Consider the following 24,539-nt stretch of genomic DNA (forward strand, 5'->3'; position numbering starts at 1 on the left):
ATGCAGTTGTCTCATCTGTCCAGAGATTTTTTTTTTTTTTTTTTTATGGTCTCTTCTCTCTGCATTTTCTCAAGTCAATCCTTTTCTCTTTCGTGAAATTTTTCCTCTTTTTTCTTCATTTCTGCTTCTTTTTTGGTTGTTGATATTATAGAATGTTCTTGAATGTCTGATTTTATTTAAGAATGAGGCAAGAAAAACTATTTGGAATGCAGTTAGTAGCAGATGGTTCACTGAGTAATGGTTTTAACTGTAGGATAATAACACTGCTGTGCCGATTTTTCCTTGGTGGTTCCTCAATTGTCAGTATCTGTAGATCTTTTCCCAGAGGTATACTCTTCTGACTGCTACTGCTCAATGGAAGAAGTTGAGGACTGGTTTTCTGCAGTTTAGGGAAAACAAGGGTTTCACCACACAGTATGCAAACCTCATGTAATCACCATTTTCTTAGTAAAATGATGCATGACAGATGCCAGCTGTGCCGGGAGCCACTACTCCTGAAGCTTGTGGTACAACCTCTTCCAGATTTTCTGTCCTTTCTTCTGCTCATTTCAGAAGGCAAAAAAAGTACATGGACAAGAAAATCAGGAATAGAAAGCTCAGTCTTGTTTCTATAAATTTTAAATCAATTATTGTCCCTTTCTTTTCCAGCTCCCACTTTCTGAAGTCCTAGCAGCCTTAAATTTCTAAAAGATTGAGGATATTATTTTCTTACTTCTGAGTTCCCCTGCTGTAGCTTGGATTTCAGCTGTGCCTGTTAAATCAGTTTTCACAAGTGCATTCATTTTCCAGCGTCCTAAAATATGTCATCATCACTCATCGGTCACTGTCTTCTTTCCCATTACTTTCATCCCCTGTGTGCTAATGCCATTTTTATTCATTATTCAGCTTATTTCTTTGTTTTAGGAGGTTTAAGAAGGAAATATGGATAAATGGATAGGTTCAATAGTCAGGTTTGCCAGGACAGTCTTTAAACAAGCAGGAAAGCCAGGTCCCTCATGAAACATCACAAATGTTCCTTTGTAAATTGAATGAGATTTTTTTCTAAAACAACTTTTGTTAACAAGAAACTGTTTACCATTTGAAGATTTTAAAGTTCTATGAGATTTCTAAGAACAACTCACAAAAAAAATGAATTTAGTTTGATTAAGTGAACCAGACTATAACAAACAAAAGCTAGGAGCTGAGACACATCCTCTGTTTCATCTGAACTCATACTGAAAAACAAAGATGAAATTCAGAATCATTCCATAACTTTTCTCAAAAATATTCAAAGATACATAAGCAATTCATAATGCATGGCACCATTTTCCAAATCCAGTAAGACTTGATATAAACAATGAAATATCCATAATCTATTCATAAACTATTCATAATGTTTTAAGATAATCATTTTATTTTAGAATATTTTTCAGATGTGACACAAATCAATAAATATATCCTCTCAAGTTATTTATTGAATTTTCACCTTTTTGATATTTAGTAAACAAAGTTGAATGAGCTCTAAATTTCAACAGTCAGGAAATTTCAATATTAGTGTTTATATTTTGGTATTATTGTTATGTTTTGGTACTAGTTTTTAAAAGCTACATAGTCTTCTTAGAAAAGCGTAATATATAACTAAAATGTAAATGGGATCTTTTCTAAAGAATGACCAAAGAAGCCCAAGGAGAGAAAAAAAAATACAAATACCTGAAAAATAACTTATGGAAAATGAATCCCAGACAAGGAAATTCAAATATTCCTCCACTTACAAATATTTAAAGGAAGTATGCATTCATAAAAATATAATCACAGTGTATGAATCAGGTCTCATTCAATTTGTCTTTAAACTGTCTACCAATTTGGCTGATATTTAGAAACTAAGCCATTTGTTTAAAAAAAGTGGATTTTCAAAAATTATTCATACAGTTCCTAGATCTGGAACTTGGGTCTATTATTGGTGATTAGACATATTTGGTAAATGGTATATTATAAGAACTCTGGTGGAACAGTAAAAACACTCAAAAATCTCAAAATACTCATTAAAAAAATCACAGTATTTCACTGAAATCAGGAATTTATCTGTGACTCACCTTATTGAATAAAGAACATTACCATTCTTGAAAATTCTTAACAATTTATTATCTGTAGTAACTTCATGAAAGTTGGCACCCTTTTCGTTGGCAAAGAACAAATCAGGTTTCCAAATGGAGTCCAACATGGAAGGGTCTAGGTCTAAAGAGTCATCAGGATATTCACTATATGCAAGGCGAGGATCATTCCATTTCTGACGCAGAAAGATATTCACTCTGTAATCCTGTGATAAAAAAAAGGGGGAAATCTGCTTTAAAAAGTTTAGAATCTTACGTGCTATTCTCTGGTGCCTTTGAATTTCAGCAAAAGCCACTGATATCTTTATGCTTTTCATACCCTACAATCCTCACTCATTACTACTGACAAGAATCACTTTAGTTACAAGGCTTTGCCCACATTTTTAGTGATATATATGTCTCTAAAGAAAAGGTCACAGAAGAGTACAATTTTATTATGCTTATATTATGCCATTTCATGAAAATTTCACTTTCCTTGTTTGTCAGAATAAAATGTTGGATTGCTATTAGTTGAAGTAAAATCTCTTCAGCTTTGCATTTATTTCTAGAACCATTTATCTTAGTAGATATCCAACAGAATCCAGAATGCATTTAATGAAATTTTCTTGAAAGCTATCTATTTTATAAAAGTGATTATATATACTTCTTTACAATGAAAACACATTTCCTCATGTTTAATATAGCATGTCAGTTCCATGAAACAGATGACTTAAAAAAATAAAAGGTGATTTTGAAATAATTAAAGACTAATAAAGGAACATTATTACCAGTAATCCTTTAAGAAGATTTAGCTAAAGAGTTTTCCCAATTAGACTATTCATAGTCAAACTAAAAAGGGAAGAGTCAAGATTTCAATCAAATTCTTGCTCACAGGGATCCCTGGGTGGCGCAGCGGTTTGGCGCCTGCCTTTGGCCCAGGGCACGATCCTGGAGACCCAGGATCGAATCCCACGTCGGGCTCCGGGTGCATGGAGCCTGCTTCTCCCTCTGCCTGTGTCTCAGCCTCTCTCCTCTCTCTGTATGACTATCATAAATAAATAAAAATTTAAAAAAAAAAATTCTTGCTCACAATTTCTTGACTAACGTATATAATGACATAGATTCATAGTTGGGTGTACGTGTGGGTTTTGTACATAGTATATGAATATAAGCATTACCTATGACTGTATAAATACAATTTTCCCCTTAGATTTTCAAAATGAGTGAATAAATTAAACATGCAGACTTCATTATAAGCATGAATAAAGTGAATATTTTAGGAAGATTTTATTTCTATGGAAAATACTCAAGGCTGGACATACTCAAAGAAACTGAACAACAATTTTCATCTATTTTTTATTCCTTGAAAACCAAATTACCAGTTAACAGAATATAATGACCAACCAATCACAAAGAATGTTTCCATAGTATCAGGTCTGGTAGACTGCTTCTCTTGCAGGGAGGTCAAATTCAGAGCAGTGAATGTTACAAATCTACATGTTGCCTTGATTACTATTTATGCACTGAGATCCTTATCTTTTTTTTAAAGATTTATTTATTTATTTATGATAGACAGGGGGGGGGGGCGGAGCAGAGACACAGGCAGAGGGAGAAGCAGGCTCCACGCCAGGAGCCCCATGTGGGACTTGACCCTGGGGCTCCAGGATCGTGCCTTGGGCCAAAGGCAGGCACCAAACTGCTGAGCCACCCAGGGATCCCCAGATCCTTATCTTCTAACTGTAACTGAGATTACATACCAGACAACATTTTTTTTCTGCTTGCTTAGGTGCCCCATGTATCTTCCAAAGTGACAATGGAACAGAGTTCACTTCAGCTTTTTACCACAAAGTTCACGATAATGTGGATATCTCACCAGCCACAAGGATCTGCAGAACCTGTAAATGGGGATGTGTGAACAAGCTTCTACCAGCCAGACAGGTCAGCCTCTCTGAGCCTAGAGTTCAGAATGCCAAGAAGCATAGCTCCGTGGTTGGTGGCCAGTTCTTGCATTCCTTACTGATCTGTGCTGTAGGCCTAACTACCACCAAAGGGATAGATGACTCTCTCTACCTTAACTATAGGAGAAGATGGAAGCAACTCCAGTTATAATGATGCCTGCCAGGAAACATAACTGACAAGTAAGGAATTTCCTTTGGATTGATTCTTAAGATATTATGTATATAATTGAGAACATTCTGCAAGTGTTGACCACTGTGAGGTTGAAATAAAAGTACTTTTAAGCTGCAACATATGTAATAAAATTTGGTTGAACCTCCTTATCCTATGCTATTGGTTTAATGTAAACTTTATAGACAGAATGTCAGATCTTCCAGGAATACTTTTTGCTCCAGGAATGAGCTAAAAAACAAAAACAAAAACAAAAACAAAAACTACCCAGGTACCTTTCAGTTTCTGTTTCTAAATCATACAAGGCAGAAATCAACTATCACCTGTCACCAAGGCCAAATGTTATCTTATATCCATTGAGCTCTTTCTGTGAATAATGAGAATTATCTTTGCTTACTAACACATTTAGGTCTTTGGTTTAGGGCCAAAGTCCAAAGGAAAACTCAAAAATGACCATATCCTAAAAACCTAGACACTTAGGTTTTAACAGTTCTCACAGTTTGGGTTTTGGTCTGCCTGCAAATGAACATTGTGCTGGGAAGTTTCCCTATTAAACAACCAAATTCAGCATTTTGAAAATAAATTTTTAGAGCTAATTCCTCATAGCCAATGTGTCCCATTTACACTAGGCAACCAATATTATTTGTGAGTCCTGATCATTTGTGAAAATGTGCAAAGAAAAGGGTAAATAAAATGACATAGACAATACCACCTAAAAGAAGTCCTTGTAACTTGATTTGAAATAACTTGCCTATACTAAAAGGCCATGAACTAAAGCAGGAAACAGTTTTGTAAAATAGATAATGGATGTGTATGCAGCACATTACAAAAAATATAAAATAGACTTATTAAAGCCAGTTTAAAATGTAATCATTTCTTGACTATACATAAAATAGAGACTAATATTTTTATTAAAGGAAAGTTCCCTATTCACCTGGGCTATGCTCCTATAAGGGTGAAAATTTAGAAAGGTTATATGTAGTAAAAAAAAAAAAAAAAAAAAGACAATAATAAATGTGAGATAAGATATATGAAAATGAAATAAATAATTATATTTCACATTTCTAAAATCTAGACTTGTATTGAACTCATTCATAAGTCTTATAAGGCAACTGAATTGACTTTTATATGGAATCATAAAATTTTAGGACAGAAACATTTAATGATTCTTTTACCCACAAACTCCTTTTGCAGTAAAGCCTTCAAAAGGTAATCTTATTTTTTCATCATTTTTTCACATTACAAAATAAACTGATTTGTAAGTATATGTTATGCCATATATCATATTGTACAGTAACAGTAATGAAATATAGCTATTATTTCATAATATAGAAAGACTAATTTTGACATTTCAGAAGTCAAAATTTATTGTTATTATTAAAACAGAATGATACATTTTATTCTAATTACTTTAAATTAGTTTTGTAAGACAATATTTTGTTGACAGAGTAAAGTTATATATCATGTTTGGTTTTGAAAGTAAGTATCCAAAAAAAAAAGTAAATATCCATTACTATGTAGTTTAAGTTCCATCTTTTTGGCACACTGTAAATAATAGACCTTATATTTGAAGTTTTTACATTGTGAGTGCAAAAAATAATAATTCAATTAGCCAACTTTCATAATGATTCTAATACTAGACTCAGAAGTAAGTCTTCTTGGGATCAAATCTCAGCTCTTCAAGTGAGACAGCTTTCCAATCTCCCTATGTCTTGTTTTTTTCTTCTGTAAAATAGGGATAGTATAATAGTACTTCCTTTCATGGGGGTACTGTGAACATTGGATTGATCCACACAAAGCACTTAGAACTACACTCATTAAATATTAGCTTTTAGATCCTCAAAATTAAAATTCATATCAAATGGAAATTTGGTTGTACTTTCTGTTTATAAATTCATTTTTTAAATAATGGAGCATTTTGATATGCCATGTAAGAATTTGGGACAGATAATTGTAATGTTGAACCTGATGAATAATATCTTATGGAAAATTTTCAAGCCAGTATGATAAACTTATTATTAACTTTTTGTAATGACTTTTGCGTTTCAACATTTATGTATTTTTGTATTTCTGGTCTTAATCCAACTGCCCCTCTTCCCCTTCTCACTATAGAATGGGTTTGCTTTATAAAGCCCTTTTCCATAATGGTGAAGATAGTTGCTTATATTTCACTTTGTGCCAGATGTTATACTAGTTGCTTCATGGATTATTCCTCATAGCAAATTCATGAGGTAGGTGTTATTATTTACCCAGGTTTACAGATGTGGACTATGGGACGAAGATAGGCCAAGTAACTTCAACATGATTACAAAGCTAATAGGTGGCAGAGTTGTAATCAAGACCCATCAATTCTGGTTTCAGGGTTTTAAAAGATAGATACATTGCTAGTAGATCACCTACTGCCACATATCACCAGTCATTATTGCTTTGTATGCAAAACAAATGTTTGTAAACTAATGCAAAGATTCTAGGTTTATATGGTTTATGTTTGTAAGGTTTTTTTTTTCTTTTTTGTTTTTTGTAAGGAATTTGGGGGTTTACTGATCAACATGCTTACTGACGGGAAATTATACACCTTATGCCTAAATGTTATCCAGTTAAATCTAATAGATGCCAGGTTGCCATTTCTTCATAATAGGTATCCTGGGGAAAGACCAAATTTAGTAAAAATCACAGCCCAATGTAGCTCCTAAAATGACATAGAATATAATATTCATCTTTAGCTGTATAGGGAGTATAGGATTGCTAGAATCTAACTAAAATGACTGATTAAGAAAAAACTATGGAAAAACAATCATCTAATGTTAATAAAAGTTGTTAAGTGCTTCTCATCCCTCTAGTCTATAATCTAGTTAAATTTGAAGTTTCCTAGTGCTTTCAGGTCATTTCCAATCCAGCAGACATCTCCCACTTCTTCCTTTTCTCCCTGCCTTCTTACTTGTTTCTGCCCTGTCCTCTCTTTGCTTCTGTTTCTTTCTGTCTCTGTGTCTGTCTCTCTTTCTCTTCCACCCATTCTCCCACTTCAATACATGTGCACATGCACTGCCTCTGTAGAACTAGCTGCCACATTTCAATACCGGTGATGTATGCAAGTGGTTTTCAACTGTGTCATTACAGAGTAAAGGAAGCAGGTCTCTACAACACTATTACTATTGGTATCTTGATGCCTTTTTCTTTTCTTTTTCTTTTCTTTTCTTTTCTTTTCTTTTCTTTTCTTTTCTTTTCTTTCTTTCTTTTCTTTTCCCTACACATTTAATGTAGCTGAAATTATATTGCGCATGTCTTTTTACATCTTTCATTTTCATTTAATGAATTTTATGCATTTTCTGGTATTCTTAATTATCATTCTATTATATCAATAGCTATCTGATGCATCTTTCTTTCTTCTTTCTTTCTTCTTTCTTTCTTTCTTTCTTTCTTTCTTTCTTTCTTTCTTTCTCTCTTTCTTTTAGATTTTTATTTAAATTCCAGTTAGTTAGCATAGGTTGTAATATTAGGTGTACAATATAGTGATTCAACACTTCCATACAACACCCAGTGCTCATCATCAGTGCTCTCCTTAATGCCCATCACCTCCTTCATCCATTTCCCACCTACCTCCCCCATGGTAACCATCAGTTTGTTCTCTGTAGTAAGAGTCTGTTTCTCGTTTTGCTTTTCTTTCTTTATTACCCTCCCTTTTCTCCTTTGCTTTGTTGACGCATTTTTTCTTATATAAATAATTTATCATTTGATTTATTAGGGTCTAGCCCATATGGAATCATGCAACTGGCAAAAAAATGTGATTTGTTTATTATAATTAGAAATATTTTTGCATCATGTCTCAGTAAATTTAAGCAAAAGTTAGGCATATAAAGTACTCTTGAAAATGAACATGCTAGGCATATCTTCAGAAGATAATATTTCTAAAAAAATACTTTATTTATAAAAATAATCATCACAAAATAGCACAAAAATAAATATTATCACCAAGTAGAGTATTTTTTCTAAATAACCTGAATGCCAAATGATTGTAAACATTTTCATCTAATATTTTTATAGCAGAAACTATCACTGCCTTTCTTATTTATAAAATGACTTAATAAAAATGGTTTTACAAATTCAACATTTAGGATACTAATCTTTTGAGGTTTTTCAGGTTAAATAATTCAGTTTCAATTATTGTTTTTAAAATTGTTGATGATGTTGATGCTGTTATTAGGAAATGGTATTTAACCTTATTAAGCTATTAGAAATTTAATTGAAAGTTATGTGATTTTTAATTTGCTATGAATTTTGCCATGTTACATCATTCTTCAATTACTTCCTGTAAAAGTAGAGTATATATGCTTAAAGGCACTTGCATATATTTGAGCACAAGATGGATAATTTATTTTTCCTAAAAATTCAATAGAATTTATTTAAATTAAAAATATTAAAAGACCAATGTTAATCACAAATTTATTTAGATTCATGCGACAAATGTTTGTCATATATTGCCAACCTGGAATTTAGTTAAGTGCTGATGATACAATATTGAGAGATGATCTCTGCTGTCAAATTATTCATTATATTGTGGAAGATAGATTGTAAACAGACAGCTATCTTTCCACATTATAAGTGCTGTGTTGGAGGCACACACAGCATGCTATGGAAACATAAGGTAAGTATAGCTAATAGGGACAAAGGTGGAAGAATCAGAGAAGGTTTTCTGAGGAAAATCTAATTGGGCTTGGTCTTCAAAAAAAAAAAAAAAAAAAAAAACAGTTACGAGGCAAACATTGGGAACATAATAAAATGTTTCCTGTATTTTGACACAAAATCCATAATCACTGTGTTTTTGTATGATTAATACAGGAATTTGGCTGAATTTTAATATTATAATTTATTTTTTTATTCGCTATCTATTGAGCACCTTCTGTGTAGCAGGCAATGTGTGGAGGGTTATAAAGTTGAATTATGCATAATGCCTGTCACCTCCAGGCGAACAGTCTAGAGGAAAGAGAATAGAACACAACATGAATAAAAGCAGAGGATATGGAAGGAATATATCATGAAAATAAGAACTAAGAACTTTACTGATTTTTACCTGGTGTTAGTCTTCTTTAAAAAAAATAAAATAGAATGAAGAGTATGAGAAAACAAGACTTGATGGATGAGAAATATAGACATAGATATGAATATAGGTGAAAAACATATTTATAAAGGACTTATATTTCCAATATAATGGTAGACTAGACACATAGAGGGCCTTTCTCCTGCACGTTATTTTCTGGATAAAAGAAAAATATATATATATATTAAAAATTTGCTGTCTTACAAGAAAATGAAGGTATTCTTAAAGACAAAAATGGTAACAAAAATAAGAGTGAGCAAAAGCTAAAGTGAAAGCAGTGGTGGTAAGTAAATACAAATGCCTAGATTGGTAAATCAAGTTTTAAACCACCACAAGGTGGAAAAAGTGAACCTGTAACTAAGGATTCCTTAATTAGACCCTCAAGAATATCATAGATTAAGTTCAACCAAATAGATGTTTATAACTGCAAAAATAATTTACTACAGACAAAAGAAAGTAGACATGAGCAGATGGGGACTTCAATGGAAATTCCACGTCAAAAATACAAGATAAACAGGTAAAATGTATTTAAAGAAATAAAAGAAAAATTCTGCAATTGAAGCTGATCATGACCAAGAATATTTGAAAAATAATGGAATAAAAATACAATTGTTGAAATTAATGACTTAATGGATATGTTAAAGCATACAAGAAATATCTGAATAAAGAATTTGATGGGCACTGAGGGGGGTACTTGATGGATGAGCACTAAGTGTTATACTATATGTTGGCAAATTGAACTCCAATAATATATATATATAATATATATAAGTATATATTTATAAATATATATATATATATATATAAAGAATTTGACCAAATTATAGAGCTGGAAAAATGTCCCAGGCATAAATAGTGGGAGAAAAGGAAAGAGAAAATGAATGTTTTTTTTTCTTTTTTTCTAAAGGGTTAAGAGACTTTCAAGATAAAATAGGAAAGTCTAAAGTAATCTACATCTAACTGAGGTCCCAAAAGGATGAAATATAATAGTGAAAGCCAAGAGTCAGAGAAAATGACAATAATTTTGCAGAACAGACAAAAGAAGCCAATGCACAGATAAAGGGAACTCAAACATCCTGATAATGGCAAATAAAAAGTCAATATGAAGACATTATGTATGAAAACTGTAGAATATCAAAGGCAAAGAAAATGTGTTTAAAAGAATCATCTTTCTACTGACAAACATCACATTTTATTTACCCATGCATCAAAATAAATGGAGTAATAATACATGCTGCAACCTGGATAAGTCTTGCAAATATTATGCTTAAATAGCCAGTCACAAAAGATCCTGTATTGTAGGATTCCATATAAAATGTCCACATTAGACAAACCTATGGGAACAGAAAGTAAATTAGTAGTTGGAGAGAGATGGGGAAGGACTGCTGAAGTATACATGGTTTCTTTTGGGGCGATAAATGTTCAAAAATGGTTGTGGTGATGGTTATAAAGATCATTTAATTATAGACTTAAAAGGATGAATTGTATGATATGCATATAGTACATATATAATTACCTTTAAAAAATATTTATTTATTTAAGTGGGGTGGGGGAGAGGCAGAGGGAGAGAGAGAGAATCTCCAGATTCCCTTGTTAGCGTGGAACCCAATGTGGGGCTTGATGTCATGACCCATGAGACCCCTGAGCCAAAACCAAGAGTTGGATGATTACCCTACTGAGCCACCAGGTGCCCCTATAATTACTTTTATGGGAAAATATTGAGACTGGTGGCAGACTTGGCATCAATAATGAAACCCAGAATATAGTGGGTTAACATGCTCAAAATATTAAGACAATATTATAGTTAATTTGCTTAGTGTACTCAGTAATAATGTTTCCAAGTTGAAAGTTAAAGTCATTAAAGAAAAATAGTTTTCTCTTGAACATTTATAAAATGGACTTTTAATTAATGCACTTCAGAAGGACAGAATTAAAAAAAAACCCACATAATGCTGTTCTTAAATGCAAACAGAAATGAAGAATAAGAAACTGGTGAACTTTGATATAAATTTGATTAGACTTCCATATAAAAAAATGCTATGAATGCATAATTTATGGGGTTGAAATGAACTGAAATACAGAAAAACCAATATATGCTATGACAGATTACATCAGATATGTAGAAATAAATCTTTAAAACTTTGAAAGACTTCTATCTAGAACATTTTTCTAATTTCTCAAAAACTTAAGTAAATAATTAAATAGGGGGAGATGCCATGATTATGCAAAGAAAGAGTAAGTGTTATAAAGGTAACAATTATTTACAAACTAGTTACTAGAGTCAATGTCATTTTTGTGAAACAAAACACTTTTTGGGGGGAAGAAATTGATGAGCTCATTCCATATAACCTCTATAGAATACCACTGAAGATGTAGGGTAGTCAAGGCACTCTTATAGAACAAGAAAAAAGTAGAAGAACTTCCTGTAATAGGTATTTAAAATGATTATCAAGCTGTAAAACATTATGGTTGGTGCAAAGACAAACTAGCTAATGAGACAAAATGAGGAGTCTAAAAACAATTTTATTTAATACATAAAGGAAGTAGCATTTCAGATTAGTGGTGCACACATGGATTACTTAATAAATGATTTTGCTTATTACAAAATGGGTAAATTCTTTCACAACAATAACACTCAAAAAAGCCAGTTTGGATGAATTAAATGCTCAAATAAGATGGGTTAAAAAAATAGAAAAAAACATAACAGAGTATTATAACCTTGAGGTAGGGCATATTTTTTTTAAAAGACAATAGTAATGATCATAAAATAAAGATGAACACATTCTATGATGCCAAAGTAAGAAATTCTACTCATTAAAAGGTCCCTTAAGGATAATGAAAAGCCAACCCATACTGGAAGTAGATATTTGCCACACAGGTAAAACTGACAACTCGCTGTTGCCAAACTATAAAGGATCTCATACTAACCATCAAGAAAAAGACAAAAAACTGAGTAGAAAAGTAGTCAAAAGACACATTTCACTGGTAAAGAACACAAATGTCCAAGAAATATGTGAAAAACATTTCAGATTCACTGATAAGCAAAGAAGTGCAAAATTAAGACATTATTAAGATACCATTTATACCCATAGGCTTGTTAAAAATAAAACGTTCAATGATATCAGAATTTGACATGAATTTGGAGAAAAGTGATACCATATACATTACCATTGAAAGTATTAAAAAGCAGAAAAGATTGACATTGTACTGTAAATTAGATTTGTAAATACTCGAGAGACCAATATCTTATTCTAAGTATAATTCTTTTTTTTAAAGAATTTATTTATTTATTCATGAGAGACGAGAGAGAGAGAGAGAGAGAGAGAGAGAGAGAGGCAGAGACACAGGCAGAGGGAGAAGCGGGCTCCAAGCAGGGAGCCTGATTCGGGACTTGATTCCAGGACTCCAGGGTCACAGCCTGGGCTGAAGGCAGGCACTAAACCACTGAGCAATCCAGGGATCTCCAGTTCTAAATGTAATTCTTAAAGAAACTCTTGCAGGTGCACACCAGAAGACCTAACACAAAAATATTTATAGTAGGACTGTTAGCTATAGTAAAAAACAAAACAAAACTGGGAACCAACCCAAATATCCATTGGCAGGAAAATGGATAATAAATTATGATATGTCAACAAAATTAGATATTACATAGCAGTGACATGAGTTGATGCTATGATTTACAATAATGAGGATAAATCTTAGCAATGTTAAATTTAGTGAAAACAAAGAAAGTGTCATAAATACGCTATGGCATTTTACCATTGTTTTGGTAAAACTCAAAATCAGACAATCTCTTTCTCTCTCTCTCCATCTATTTATCTGTCAAAACTGTGAGGGCAAACAAGGGAAGAATTAGAAACACAAAATTCATGATTGTGATTACCTAGGTAGATACTTGGGGAATGGGTTTAGGGTGGATTATACAGGTATGTTTAATATTGGTAGTGTTTTTGTTCTGAAGTTAGGTGGTGGTTTCAATAGTTTTTGTTTTATTAAACTATATAACTTGTCACTTATATATATTGCTTATGTAATTATACACCAAAATATTGATATCTGAAGATGAAATGAATCATTGGAAATGCTTATTGGAACTGTCTATTCATTTATGGGAATTACACTACACATTGCAATGTTTTGCCATTGATATACTTTTGGTAATATATATTTTAATTTTAGCACATCTTATTAATATATTTTTATTGAACCTCTTATACGTTGTGGCGGGTGGAGTGATTGCCCAAAGATATACACATCATAATCCCCAGAATGTGCTTCTAATTTAGCAAAAGATATTTTGCAGATGTGATTATGAACCTAGAAATGTAGTTGCCTAGGTGGGGCCAATGCCATTACAAGGATCTTTATAAGTGCAAGAGAAGCAGAGTTAGCATCAGAGTAATGTCATATGTGACTGACGTGGGTTACCATAAAGGAAGAGGGCGATGAGCCAAAGAATATGGGCAGCCTCTAGAAGCTGTACAAGGCAAGGAAATGGATTCACTCCTAGAGGTCCCCAAAGGAGCATAGCTCTGCTGACACCCTGATTTTTGCTCTGTAAAACCCTTTTGTACCTCTAACCTTCAGAATTGTAGCAGAATGCATTGGTGTTGCTAATCCACTAATTTGGTAACACTTTCTTAAAACAGCAATAAAAAGCCCTGACATATATTTCCAGATTGATCTGCATGCATTATCATTCTCATGTTTTGAAGAAGTTTCTAGAACAATGGAATTTTTTTAGCCAATCACTTAAGAAGATAGACCATTTCAGGAAAAAAAAAAAAAATCACTGAATTCCTAACCAAATGGAAGAATAATCCAGAATTCTTCATCTTCTCAGGAGTTCTAGTGAGAGACCCTGGATAATTTAAAAATGATCAGAAAATAATATTCCTTTCTCAAATAAATGAAGATAAAGTGCAAACTCCCTCACAATGTCTTGCTGGTTTCATTTTATATGATTTTCTAATTCTGAAGTACTGCACACAAAGGTTCCCATGCATCACAAAATGTAGAACACGAATACTCAATGGAGGAATAATTGCTGCTAATGTCATCTCCATAATATTCCCCATGTTGCCTGCACCATCTGCTCTATAAAACCCCACCACAGGGAGGGTGATCATCTGGGGCCACTGATTCTGAAAATAGTGGCCCATTGGGAGAGTGCCTTTCTATTGTCAGTTAGTAAACCAACAGGGAAAAAAGCCATTTTCTAAGAACTGTTTAGAGTCTCAGAAAGGTTATTTAAAATCTCCCCTTGACTTCTTCATTATCCATATGTTTAATTATTCTCTAGAAAAGGGTAGAATTGTTTGAGAATTATGAAAACATGTTTTAAGCAACCCTAATTATGTAATGATTCTGGAAGCGTAAAGTTAAGAATTCCCAGGAATTAGACTCAAAAACATGTAGTTGACAGAATAAAACAAAACCAATCCCTATTTTTTTCACAATTGGAGGGTTTTTTTTCTTGTAATGATAGTATTTAAAGGAAATATTAGTTATTGTCATTTAACAGAATCGATCATAAGCATGTGGAGTCCATGAAATAACACCTGTCCCATTCAGTGAACTCTGATTTATCTTAGTCTCTTCAAACTGCTATAACAAAATACCATAAACTGGGTGGCTTATAAACAATGAACATTTATTTATTTATTTATTTTAATTTATTTTTTATTGGTGTTCAATTTACTAACAACAATGAACATTTATTTTTCAGTTTTGGAAGCTGGAAGTCTGAGATCAGGGTAGCAACATAGGGACCAGGGTTCTCTTCCAGGTTGTGGATTTCTCATTATATCTTCACATGGGGAAGGGGGGTGCGGGGGTGCTGGGCGGCTCTAGGATATCTGTATAAGATCACTAATCCCATTCTTGGGGGTTCCTTCATGATTTACAGACTTTTCCAAGTCCTACCTACTACCTTAATCAGGATTAGGATTTCAGTATACAAATCTTGGAAGGACATAAATGTTCAGACAAAATGACAAAATTGAAAACTAAACCACTGGCAAAACCAAGAAAGAGCTATATTCCACGGCCCAGTGTTTCACACTCCAAGGTAAGAACTTCTGGGGAGGTAAACTTAGTCCATGGGAACATTCTTGCAGAAGTTGATAGACATTTAGTCCACCTAATATTCATTCAGTTTGGACATGCTTGGTTTAAGAGGTAAAGATCTGGAATGAGCCAGAACTTCCAATGGCTGCTTCCTTTCAATGAAAACCAGTAACCTATGTTCCTCTCTGGTAGTAAGGTAACAAATTATTCTGTTTTAATATGCTCATAGCAGTGTCATTTAACTAGGGACACCCTTCTGATTCCAGCACTCGCTTGCATTCCTATTCAATTCCCCTTTGTCTGCAAATTGTATGCCCAGTCCTCAACCTTCTCACAGCCAGGTAGAATGCATTCTTTCCTACACAGCAATCTGCCAACAAATCTAAAAAACAAAAGACAAAAAAAAAAAAAAAAAAAGCCAAAAAAACCAAACTGGCACAATCTTATTTCCCTCCAAATCAGTGTCTAAACCTCAGTTTACTCCATTTGGTATTATACAAAGTAGGAACAGGAAGCTTGTATGTTTCTCCTGGTTTAAGCAACAAAGACATGGAAATTCTGTGACTGCTACTTTCACTCATGACAGAAAATTTTTATCAAAATTTATATACAAAATAGTACATGCTCACCTGTTTGACTTTATTTCTACTTAATGTTACTCTCATAATCTGTATATTCAAATGAACATAACCATTTACACATAGTGCTTACCAATTTGCAATGTGACATAGCACTTACTAATTTACAATTTGTATATTTAATGACATGTGGGCAGTGATCTGCTTATGATTATTTGTTTTTGGAACTTCCATTAAATAATTGGTGCTCCAGGGGCAGCTGGGTGGCTCAGTCTCTTAAGCCTCTGACTCTTGATTTTGGCTCAGGTCAAGATCTCAGGGTTGTACTCCATGCTTGGAATTCTTTTTCCCTCTTCCTCTCCCTCCCCTATTCTCTTTCTCTCTCTCTGAAATGAATAAATGAAATTGTATATTTATAATAAATAAATAAATAAATAAATAAATAAATAAATAAATAAATTTGTTTCAGTATTGGAATATATGACTTGGATCATAAAAGGATAAAAGCCTTTTTGACAGTCAACTATTATTTGGTCTTTAGGACACCCTACCATCAGTCAACAATATAAAAGCTCTTTAAATCAAACAAGAAATTCTGAGAACTCATTAACAGGAAGAAAACTTTACTGAGGACAGCTAAGAGATACTCCACACTAAAAGGTGGATAGTAAAAAAATAAAAAATTAAAAAAATTAAAAAAAATAAATAAATAAAAGGTGGATAGTAGTGCTCTAAAATAATGCTTTTTTGAAGATCTTTTACCTAGTATGTTTCCATGAATGTCTGATGTAAACTATATTTTATTATATGTGGTTTTTTTCTTTAAACTGTCATCAGATATATACATATAACGTCCACCATTAGTGGCATTTAGTACATTCACAATATTTTGTAACCATCACTAGTATCTACTTTCCAGATGATTTTCATCACTTCAAAGGAAAATCCTGTGCTTATTGGGCAGTCACTTGTTTCCAGTTTAAATATATTTAGATTTTTAGTTATACACTTACATATTTCTAAAATTTAATCTATTATTTTGGGATTATTCTCACACTTCCCTTCATAGTTTTAATTAACTATTAATACTTAGCAATATGATTTTTGGAAAAAGACATGACTTAATAAAACAAAAACAAAACAAAGGAATAGCTATTATTGGCAAAAGATTTTTGTTTTATTTTTTTACATTTGTCTTCAGTTAGAAAATTGGTCTTATAAATCAATGATTTCAATAAATATTTTCAATATTTTCAAGTTGTTCTCCACATTAAGGCTTGTTATCACAATTTTACATTTTAATTGATATTTAAAAATTCAGTGCTTTTCCTGAAAAATCCCTATGTCTTTTGGGAATCTTTCAGTTCATTAGGGCTTATGTTATATATGATTTTCTATGAAGTGAGAAAGGGTAAATATTAACAGAAGTTAACTTTAGAAAAAGATTTTGTGAGTTATATATTCTATGTTTCAGATGCAATTAAATTTTATTTGGATTGATTCCCTTCTGAGAAATCCAGATACTTCTTATCTAGCTGTTTGTTGATGCGAGGAGAGGCCAAAGAGCTGTGTGGAGGTTATTAACTGCACTTTAGAGCTATAGGAGAATTAATTCTTTTAGGAACAATTATTGAATATTATAGTAATGCTGCCCCTGTCCCTCTGGCCAATCTAGTATTTCTTTAAGCTTTAGCAGTCATTCTTAGCCTGTGTGATTGATTCACTAACTGTTCTTTGTATACCTGTAGATCATATATTCTTACCAAGAAAGAACAGAGCACGTCTGTACATCATGAAACAGGAACTAGATGTCTTTGGATAACTCCCTTGCACAAGCTCCAAGCATCCAAGATAACACCTGTAGCTGGTACCATTGAGTCTGCATGTAATCAAGAAAATGTTTATGAACCAATATACACCCTTTACTGTATGACTGCCTTAAACTCCTGTAGAAACCCCTGAGCCAAGCAGAAACCTCGGAGTTGGCCTTTGGACAAGAGTCCACCTTCTTCCAGGGTGACCAGCCTCTTGAGCAAAACTCATATTCCTTTCCATTCAAAACTCATCTCTTGAGTACTGGTTTGTTGAACAATGGGCAGCCCAACTTGGGTGTCGGTAACAAATTTTGTCAAGCCAGACTGGAGGCAATAATACTGTGGCATCCAGTTCCCCTGGGAACCTCAAGGCAGCCCAGGCTGGTAATTTGGATGGCCACAGGAGTTTAACAGATGGGGATTAGTTGGTCTCATGGAGGGAATCTGGGGGATCTGTCCCTGCAGCTGCCAAGACTATTTTTGTCTCAGGAAAACTCCCTGCTGATTCTCCATTGATGCTAGCTGCCGATTTCACTTTTAGGTTTGATTATAAAGGAAAGGAGCATTTGGGGAAGGTGACCAGCTTCTGGACTGGGTAAACCTATCAGAGTGCATATCTATCCCAGTGTGTCATCTGTGAAGCAACTGCATGCATTCTCTTGTTGTTTGTGCTTTTCTCATTAGAAAGGTTTGACTTTTGGCAGAAACTAAAAGGGACTTGAATAATGGTTACTGGATTTGGAATTTGAAACAGCTCTGTTTTGGTATAGGTGGGGGTTGTGCGGTCTTGTGCCTAATTTGTGTGTAATAAGAGGGTACACTTCTTTGCCACCAAGTAGCCCACCGGGCTGAATCCTCAATCCGTAGAAGGAAAGTGGCCAGGAACCTATAAATATATATATATATATCATAACACACCTTGTCATGCAGACTAGACTCAGAGGAAAGATGGTCACAAAATGGTTCTCTTGAATATCTTCCTTCCTTTGGATTGCTTCAAAACATGGAGTTTCTGTTTGGCTCTCATATCTTGTCTAGGGAGCCATTTGGTTTAGTTAGTGGAACTCTGACTTTTTGGGAAGTAACCAGAAACTAGGAAGCCATTTGGTTTAGTTGGTAAAGCCCTCAACCTTTGGGGGGAAAGTGAATGCCAACAGAAGTGCTCTGAGCTTCATGTAGTCATGGTTTTGTTTCTTCTGTTCCCAAATAAAGTCCATTAGGACATGTTTTCAATAAATCGTGCAGAGGACTAAAAAGAAATCAGAAAAACGAAACAAAACAAACACATAACACAACACCTAGTTTGCAACAGGGACAGGCAGGTGACAGAGAACTGGCTGCACCCTCGAGCCTCTGCCTCTTCTTCGTCCTATTGCACCACCATAGGCCAGACTCACATACCAGACTCCTAGACCCTTTTCGGTACCTTAGGCACCATTCACTCCTGTTCTTCCTATCCTCACTGTCAGGGAATGAAAAGCACCTCAAACTGTGAGGCTGCCTTCTAAAGAGGTTCAAACTGAAGCATCTGCCAAAGCAACAAGAAATGGGAGTTGGGGGGCGGGTGGCAGAGGTTCCCTTGGGACTTAAATGGCCCACTTCAGATCTCCCCACAGGAGCCCCAGGTAAAAAATTGACAGTGTGGAACAAACTGATGGAATTTTAATGGACTCAGGTGCAATGTATTCAGTATTGAAGCTAGTTTAAGTGTATTGAATTAAAACAGACACATTTTTAGAGTTATCCACATTAAATATTATCTCAGTGCTTGGGGTTCATGCAAGGAGGTTGCCTGAAGGGGTCTGGTTCCTGTTTTGTGATGTACAGATGTGCTCTGTTCTTTCTAGGAAAGAATGCAGAATCTACAGATATGTGAAGAAAGGTGAATTAATCACATGGGCTAAGGGTAATTACTAAAGCTTAAAGACTACTAGGTTGGCTGGAGGGGGCAGAGGTGGCTTTGATGCTCTTCTGTCAATTTCATTATTCTGTATCTATGGGATTAGGGCAAAGGACTGTCTTCTGTGTAATTACCTCCTGCTGACTGGAGGCTATGTAAGGGATTTTAGAGTGGAAGATTTTTAGAGAGTGGGAGACTCTGGTTTCTTGCACAAGAATCATAATCATCTTCCTCCATTCAGTCAGTCCCATGTTACTAATTCTTGTACTTTTGAAGACAGCTTTTCCATTATTTCTGGAAATTCTTACCCAAGTTAGTTTTATGGTCTTAAAGATCAGAAACCTATACGGTCAAGTCCTTTTCAGCAACCTCCTTAAAGACTTAACACATTTGCAAGAGCATCAGAACAATAACTGTAAATGGCAAATAACCAAAAATGGACATGACTAAAGATCTTGTGAGAGTTCATTATAGTGCAGTTGACAAGGAAAACTAGTTTTTTTTTGACACCAAACATTTCAATAATTAGAATGTCAAATGCTGGCCTTAAGCTAGGATCTCTTAAAACTTCAGGAATTTATGTATTTTCTAGAACAGCTAAAGCATTTACCCATAAAATACCACCTAAAGTTTATCATCATTTGTTTTACAATGCTTCCCAAGAATTGGGATGTACCAAATAAACAAGCTTAAGTAGTCAAAAAGATTGTTTAAGATTATTAAGTAGTCAAAATCCTTCGTTTAGGGTTTCAGTGTTGGGAAATTGTTAAAAAACCTCAGCAAGTTTTAAAGTACATGCTGAAGTAGGATTACAGGTCATTACAAAACTTAATATTTAATTATTCATTTAAGCAAGGTGACAATAAGAGATTTTACACAAGTTATGACAATCATTAGCAAAATTAAACTCCTTTAATATTGAGATGTTTTAGTTTCCTTAAATAATCAAACACCTGAAAAAAAAAATCAAAGACCTGATAAAGGCAAATCAGAAACTTTGGTTCTTTGGGCAAGAATAAACACCTTTGTTTACAATTTCTTATCAAGTGAAAGCCAACAACCCAAGAAACCTTTGTCTTTTTAAAAGAGAGTAAAGCAAAATTTCAGTCTTACATAGCAGTGTAGCTCTATAATCCATTCATTTCAATCTGAGTTAGTCCTGACCGCACACAAAATTATTTTCCAAAGCTTTTCCTTCTCAAACGTTCTACAACTTATTATTTCATTCAGATTTTATCCTAAACGTTCTCTCTCTAAATGACTAGTCTCATTTCAGAACAAATCTATATCCTTTTGCCTCAACAAAAATGAATTCTCTTTTCTTATGCCTTTCTTGCATATCTCCTACTTTCCTACATACTCAGTTACCTTCCTATTATTTCTGTCAGATTTAAATATATTTAGCAGAATTTTAACTCTAGAAAATTCAGTCTTGAGAAAACATCAAATTGTAATCAATTGTGAACTGTTACACCAGAATTCTTTAGATGAGAAATTCATGAATACATTTCATAATTTCTAGGAATATGAGCTTTTCCACAGTATAGTCTTTTAATAAATCATAAAGCACATTTACCCACAGACCAAGTAGACCAAGTATCCTCAGTTTCTCTGTAATAAGAAGCCAAAGTGGACAAACCTATGTTCAGTAATCAATGCTTTACTATTCTATCTCATTTGGAAAAGACCTACCTATCCAATGAATTTAGTCCATTGATCATTTAACCTAGCAAAACTGTAAAGTTCCATATTATCAGTGATTTTGAAAGCTATCTTAGGAATTTGCATGATAAATATTTCTTCATTCCCTCACTGGTGTCTGAGTCTAAATGTGTATTTTGCAGGCAGTATGTGTATGAGTCTTGTATTTTTTATTCATTCTTAATACCGTATGTCTTTTGATTGGAGTGTTTAGTACATTTTCATTCAGAGTGACTATTGGTAGGCATGTATTTAGTGTCATTTTATTACTCGTCTTGTCATTGTTTCTGGAGATTTTCTTCTGTTCCCTTCCTGTGTCACTTTGGTCTTTCCTTTACACTCAGTCCCCTTTCTTTCAGGGCTGGTTTAGTGGTCATGAACTCCTTTTTGTTTTTTGTTTTTCTGGTAAACTCTTTATCTCTTCTTCTGTTCTGAATGATGGACTTGCTGGATAGAGTATTCTTGGCTAAAGATTTTTCCCTTTCGGGATCCCTGGGTGGCGCAGTGGTTTGGCGCCTGCCTTTGGCCCAGGGCGCGATCCTGGAGACCCAGGATCGAATCCCACATCGGGCTCCCGGTGCATGGAGCCTGCTTCTCCCTCTGCCTATGTCTCTGCCTCTCTCTCTCTCTCTCTCTCTCTCTCTGTGACTATCATAAATAAATAAAAATTATAAAAAAAAAAAAAAGATTTTTCCCTTTCAACACTTTGAATATATCATGCCACTCCTTCTGACTTGCCAAGTTTCTGTTGAGAAATCTGCACTAGATGGATGAGTCTTCCCTTGTAAGCTTAGGACTTCTTTTGGTGCTTATGTTTTTTTCTTTATCACTATATTTTGCAAATTTAATTAAAATATGTCTTGGTATTGACCTGCTTTTGTTGATTTTGATGGGAGTTATTTGTGTCTACTGCATCACGGTGTCTGTTTCCTTCTCCAGATTATAAAGTTTTCAGTTATGATTTCCTCAAATACATGTTCTGCCTCCTTTTCTCTCCTTTTTCTTTGACTTTATAATACAAATGTTCTTACTTTTGATGGAGTCATCAAGTTCCTTAAATCTATCTTTGTGTTCCATAATTTGTCTTTCTCTCTCTTGTTCAGCTTTATTATTTTCCATTATTTTGTCTTCTATATCACACATTTGTTTTTCTGATTTTTCAGCCTTACATTCATTGCATGAATCTTGTTTCCAATCTAAGTTATTGCATTTTTCATTTCCACCTGATTCTTTTTTAACTTTTTTTAAAAAGGATTTTATTTATTCATGAGAGACACACACAGAGAGAGAGGCAAAAACATAGGCAGAAGGAGAAGCAGGCTCCCTGTGGAGAACCCAATGTGGAAGTTGATCCCAGGACTCTGGGATCATGATCTGAGCCAAAGGCAGACACTCAACCACTAAGCCACTCAAGGGCCCCTCTTTTTAAACTCTTTTATCTCTGTGGTAAATATCATCATAATAAAGGAGGCAATACAACAAGAAAATCTAACAATTGTAAATATTTATACGCCCAACCTTGGAGCATACAAATATATAATATGACTAATAACAAACATAAAGGAACTAATTGCTAATAATAAAATAACAGTAGGAGACTCTAATACTCTTTTACATCAATGGATAGATCATATAAACAGAAAATCAACCACAAAACAATAGCTTTGAATAACACACTGGACCAAATGGACTTAGACATATTCAGAACACTCCATCCTAAAGCAGCAGAATACACATTCTTTTCAAGTGTACACAGGGCATTCTCCAGAGTAAAACACATACTAGGTCACAAACCAGTACTCAAAAAATACCAAAAAATGAGGTTATACCACGCATATTTTCTGACCACAATGCTATGAAACTTGAAGGTCAACCACAAGAAGAAATTTGGGAAGACCATAGATCCATGAAAGTTAAACAACTGGCTACTATCTACAGTAGCCAAATTATGGAAAGAGCCCAAATGTCCATTGACTTATGAATGGGTAAATAAATGTGATATATATATATATAAACATCAAATATATATATATCAAATATATATATTTCATACACAATGAAATCTCACTCACACATCAAAAAAATGAAATTTTTCCATTTGTAATGATGTGGTGGAGCTAGAGAGTGAAATAAGTCTGTCAGAGAAAAACAAATATATATGATTTTACTCATATAGAGAATTTAAGAAACAAAACAAATAATTATAGGGGAAGAAAAAGAGAGGCAAACCAAGAAATAGACTCTTAATTATAGAGAACAAACTGATAGCTACTATAGTGGAGGTAGGTAGAGGGATGGGTTAAATAGGTGATGGGGATTAAGAAGTGCACTTGTTATGAGCACTAGATGTTGTATAGAAGTGTTGAATCATGGAATTGTACACATGTAACTAATATTAAACTGCATGTTAATTAACTGGAATTTAAATAAAAATTTTTTAAAAAAAGAAAGAAATGTTACAGACCAGTGTATTTCCATTACTGATCAACTGCCCTAAACTCCTTTAAAAATCCCTGGGCCAAGCAGAAACTTTGGAGTTGGCCTTTGGACAAGAGTCCACCTTCTCTGTGGGTGGCCAGCCTTCTGAATAAAGTTCATATTCCTTTCCAGTCAAAACTCATGTCCTGAGTGTTGGCTTTTTGAGTGATGGGCAGCCAATCTTGGGTTTCAGCAACAGCAGCCTCATTTAGGATACTTTTAAGGGAATAGATGAAATATTTGCTTCTTCTACATGAATTGAAATAACCACTTAAAACATCCAAAATTGGGACACCTAAGAATTTCAGTCGGTCAAGCATCTAAGTTTTGGTTTGGATCAGGTCATGATCTTGAGGTTGTAGGATCAAGCTTTTTTGGGCTCTGTGCTGAGTGTGGAGTCTGCTTCAGCTCTCTTTCCCTCTCTTTCTCCCTCACTCTTTCCCTCTCTCTTTTTTTTTCTCTTTCCCTCTCAAATAAATAAATGAAATCTTTTTTAAAAAACATAATTTTCTCTTAAAGCAATCACCTAATAATATATGTACAACCCATCAAAAATAGTTCAAAGAAAATGTAATCAATAATTAGGTATTTTGTTTGGTAGACTACATCACACACATTTTAATATTTCTACATTTCTAGATGTTTGAAATTTTGCTTACATCCTCAAAAATATTTGGGTATAGGATATAACCTTAAGCAAAAGAAAAA

The 24,539-nt window shown here is 33.8% G+C and overlaps 1 protein-coding gene across 8 annotated transcripts in view; it reads right to left on the bottom strand.

Annotated features, from left to right (window-relative positions):
- Positions 1-24,539, bottom strand: part of GLRA3 (glycine receptor alpha 3) — a 207,084-nt gene that overhangs the window by 100,938 nt on the left and 81,607 nt on the right. For all 8 annotated transcript variants that reach the window (XM_077868609.1, XM_077868608.1, XM_077868601.1 and 5 more), the window contains one exon: positions 2,073-2,296. In XM_077868609.1, coding sequence (XP_077724735.1) covers positions 2,073-2,296 — 224 coding nt within the window. The remainder of the gene's footprint in view (positions 1-2,072; positions 2,297-24,539) is intronic.

The sequence above is a fragment of the Canis aureus genome, chromosome 24 (assembly GCF_053574225.1).
Source record: "Canis aureus isolate CA01 chromosome 24, VMU_Caureus_v.1.0, whole genome shotgun sequence".
NCBI classification, from domain to species: domain Eukaryota; kingdom Metazoa; phylum Chordata; class Mammalia; order Carnivora; family Canidae; genus Canis; species Canis aureus.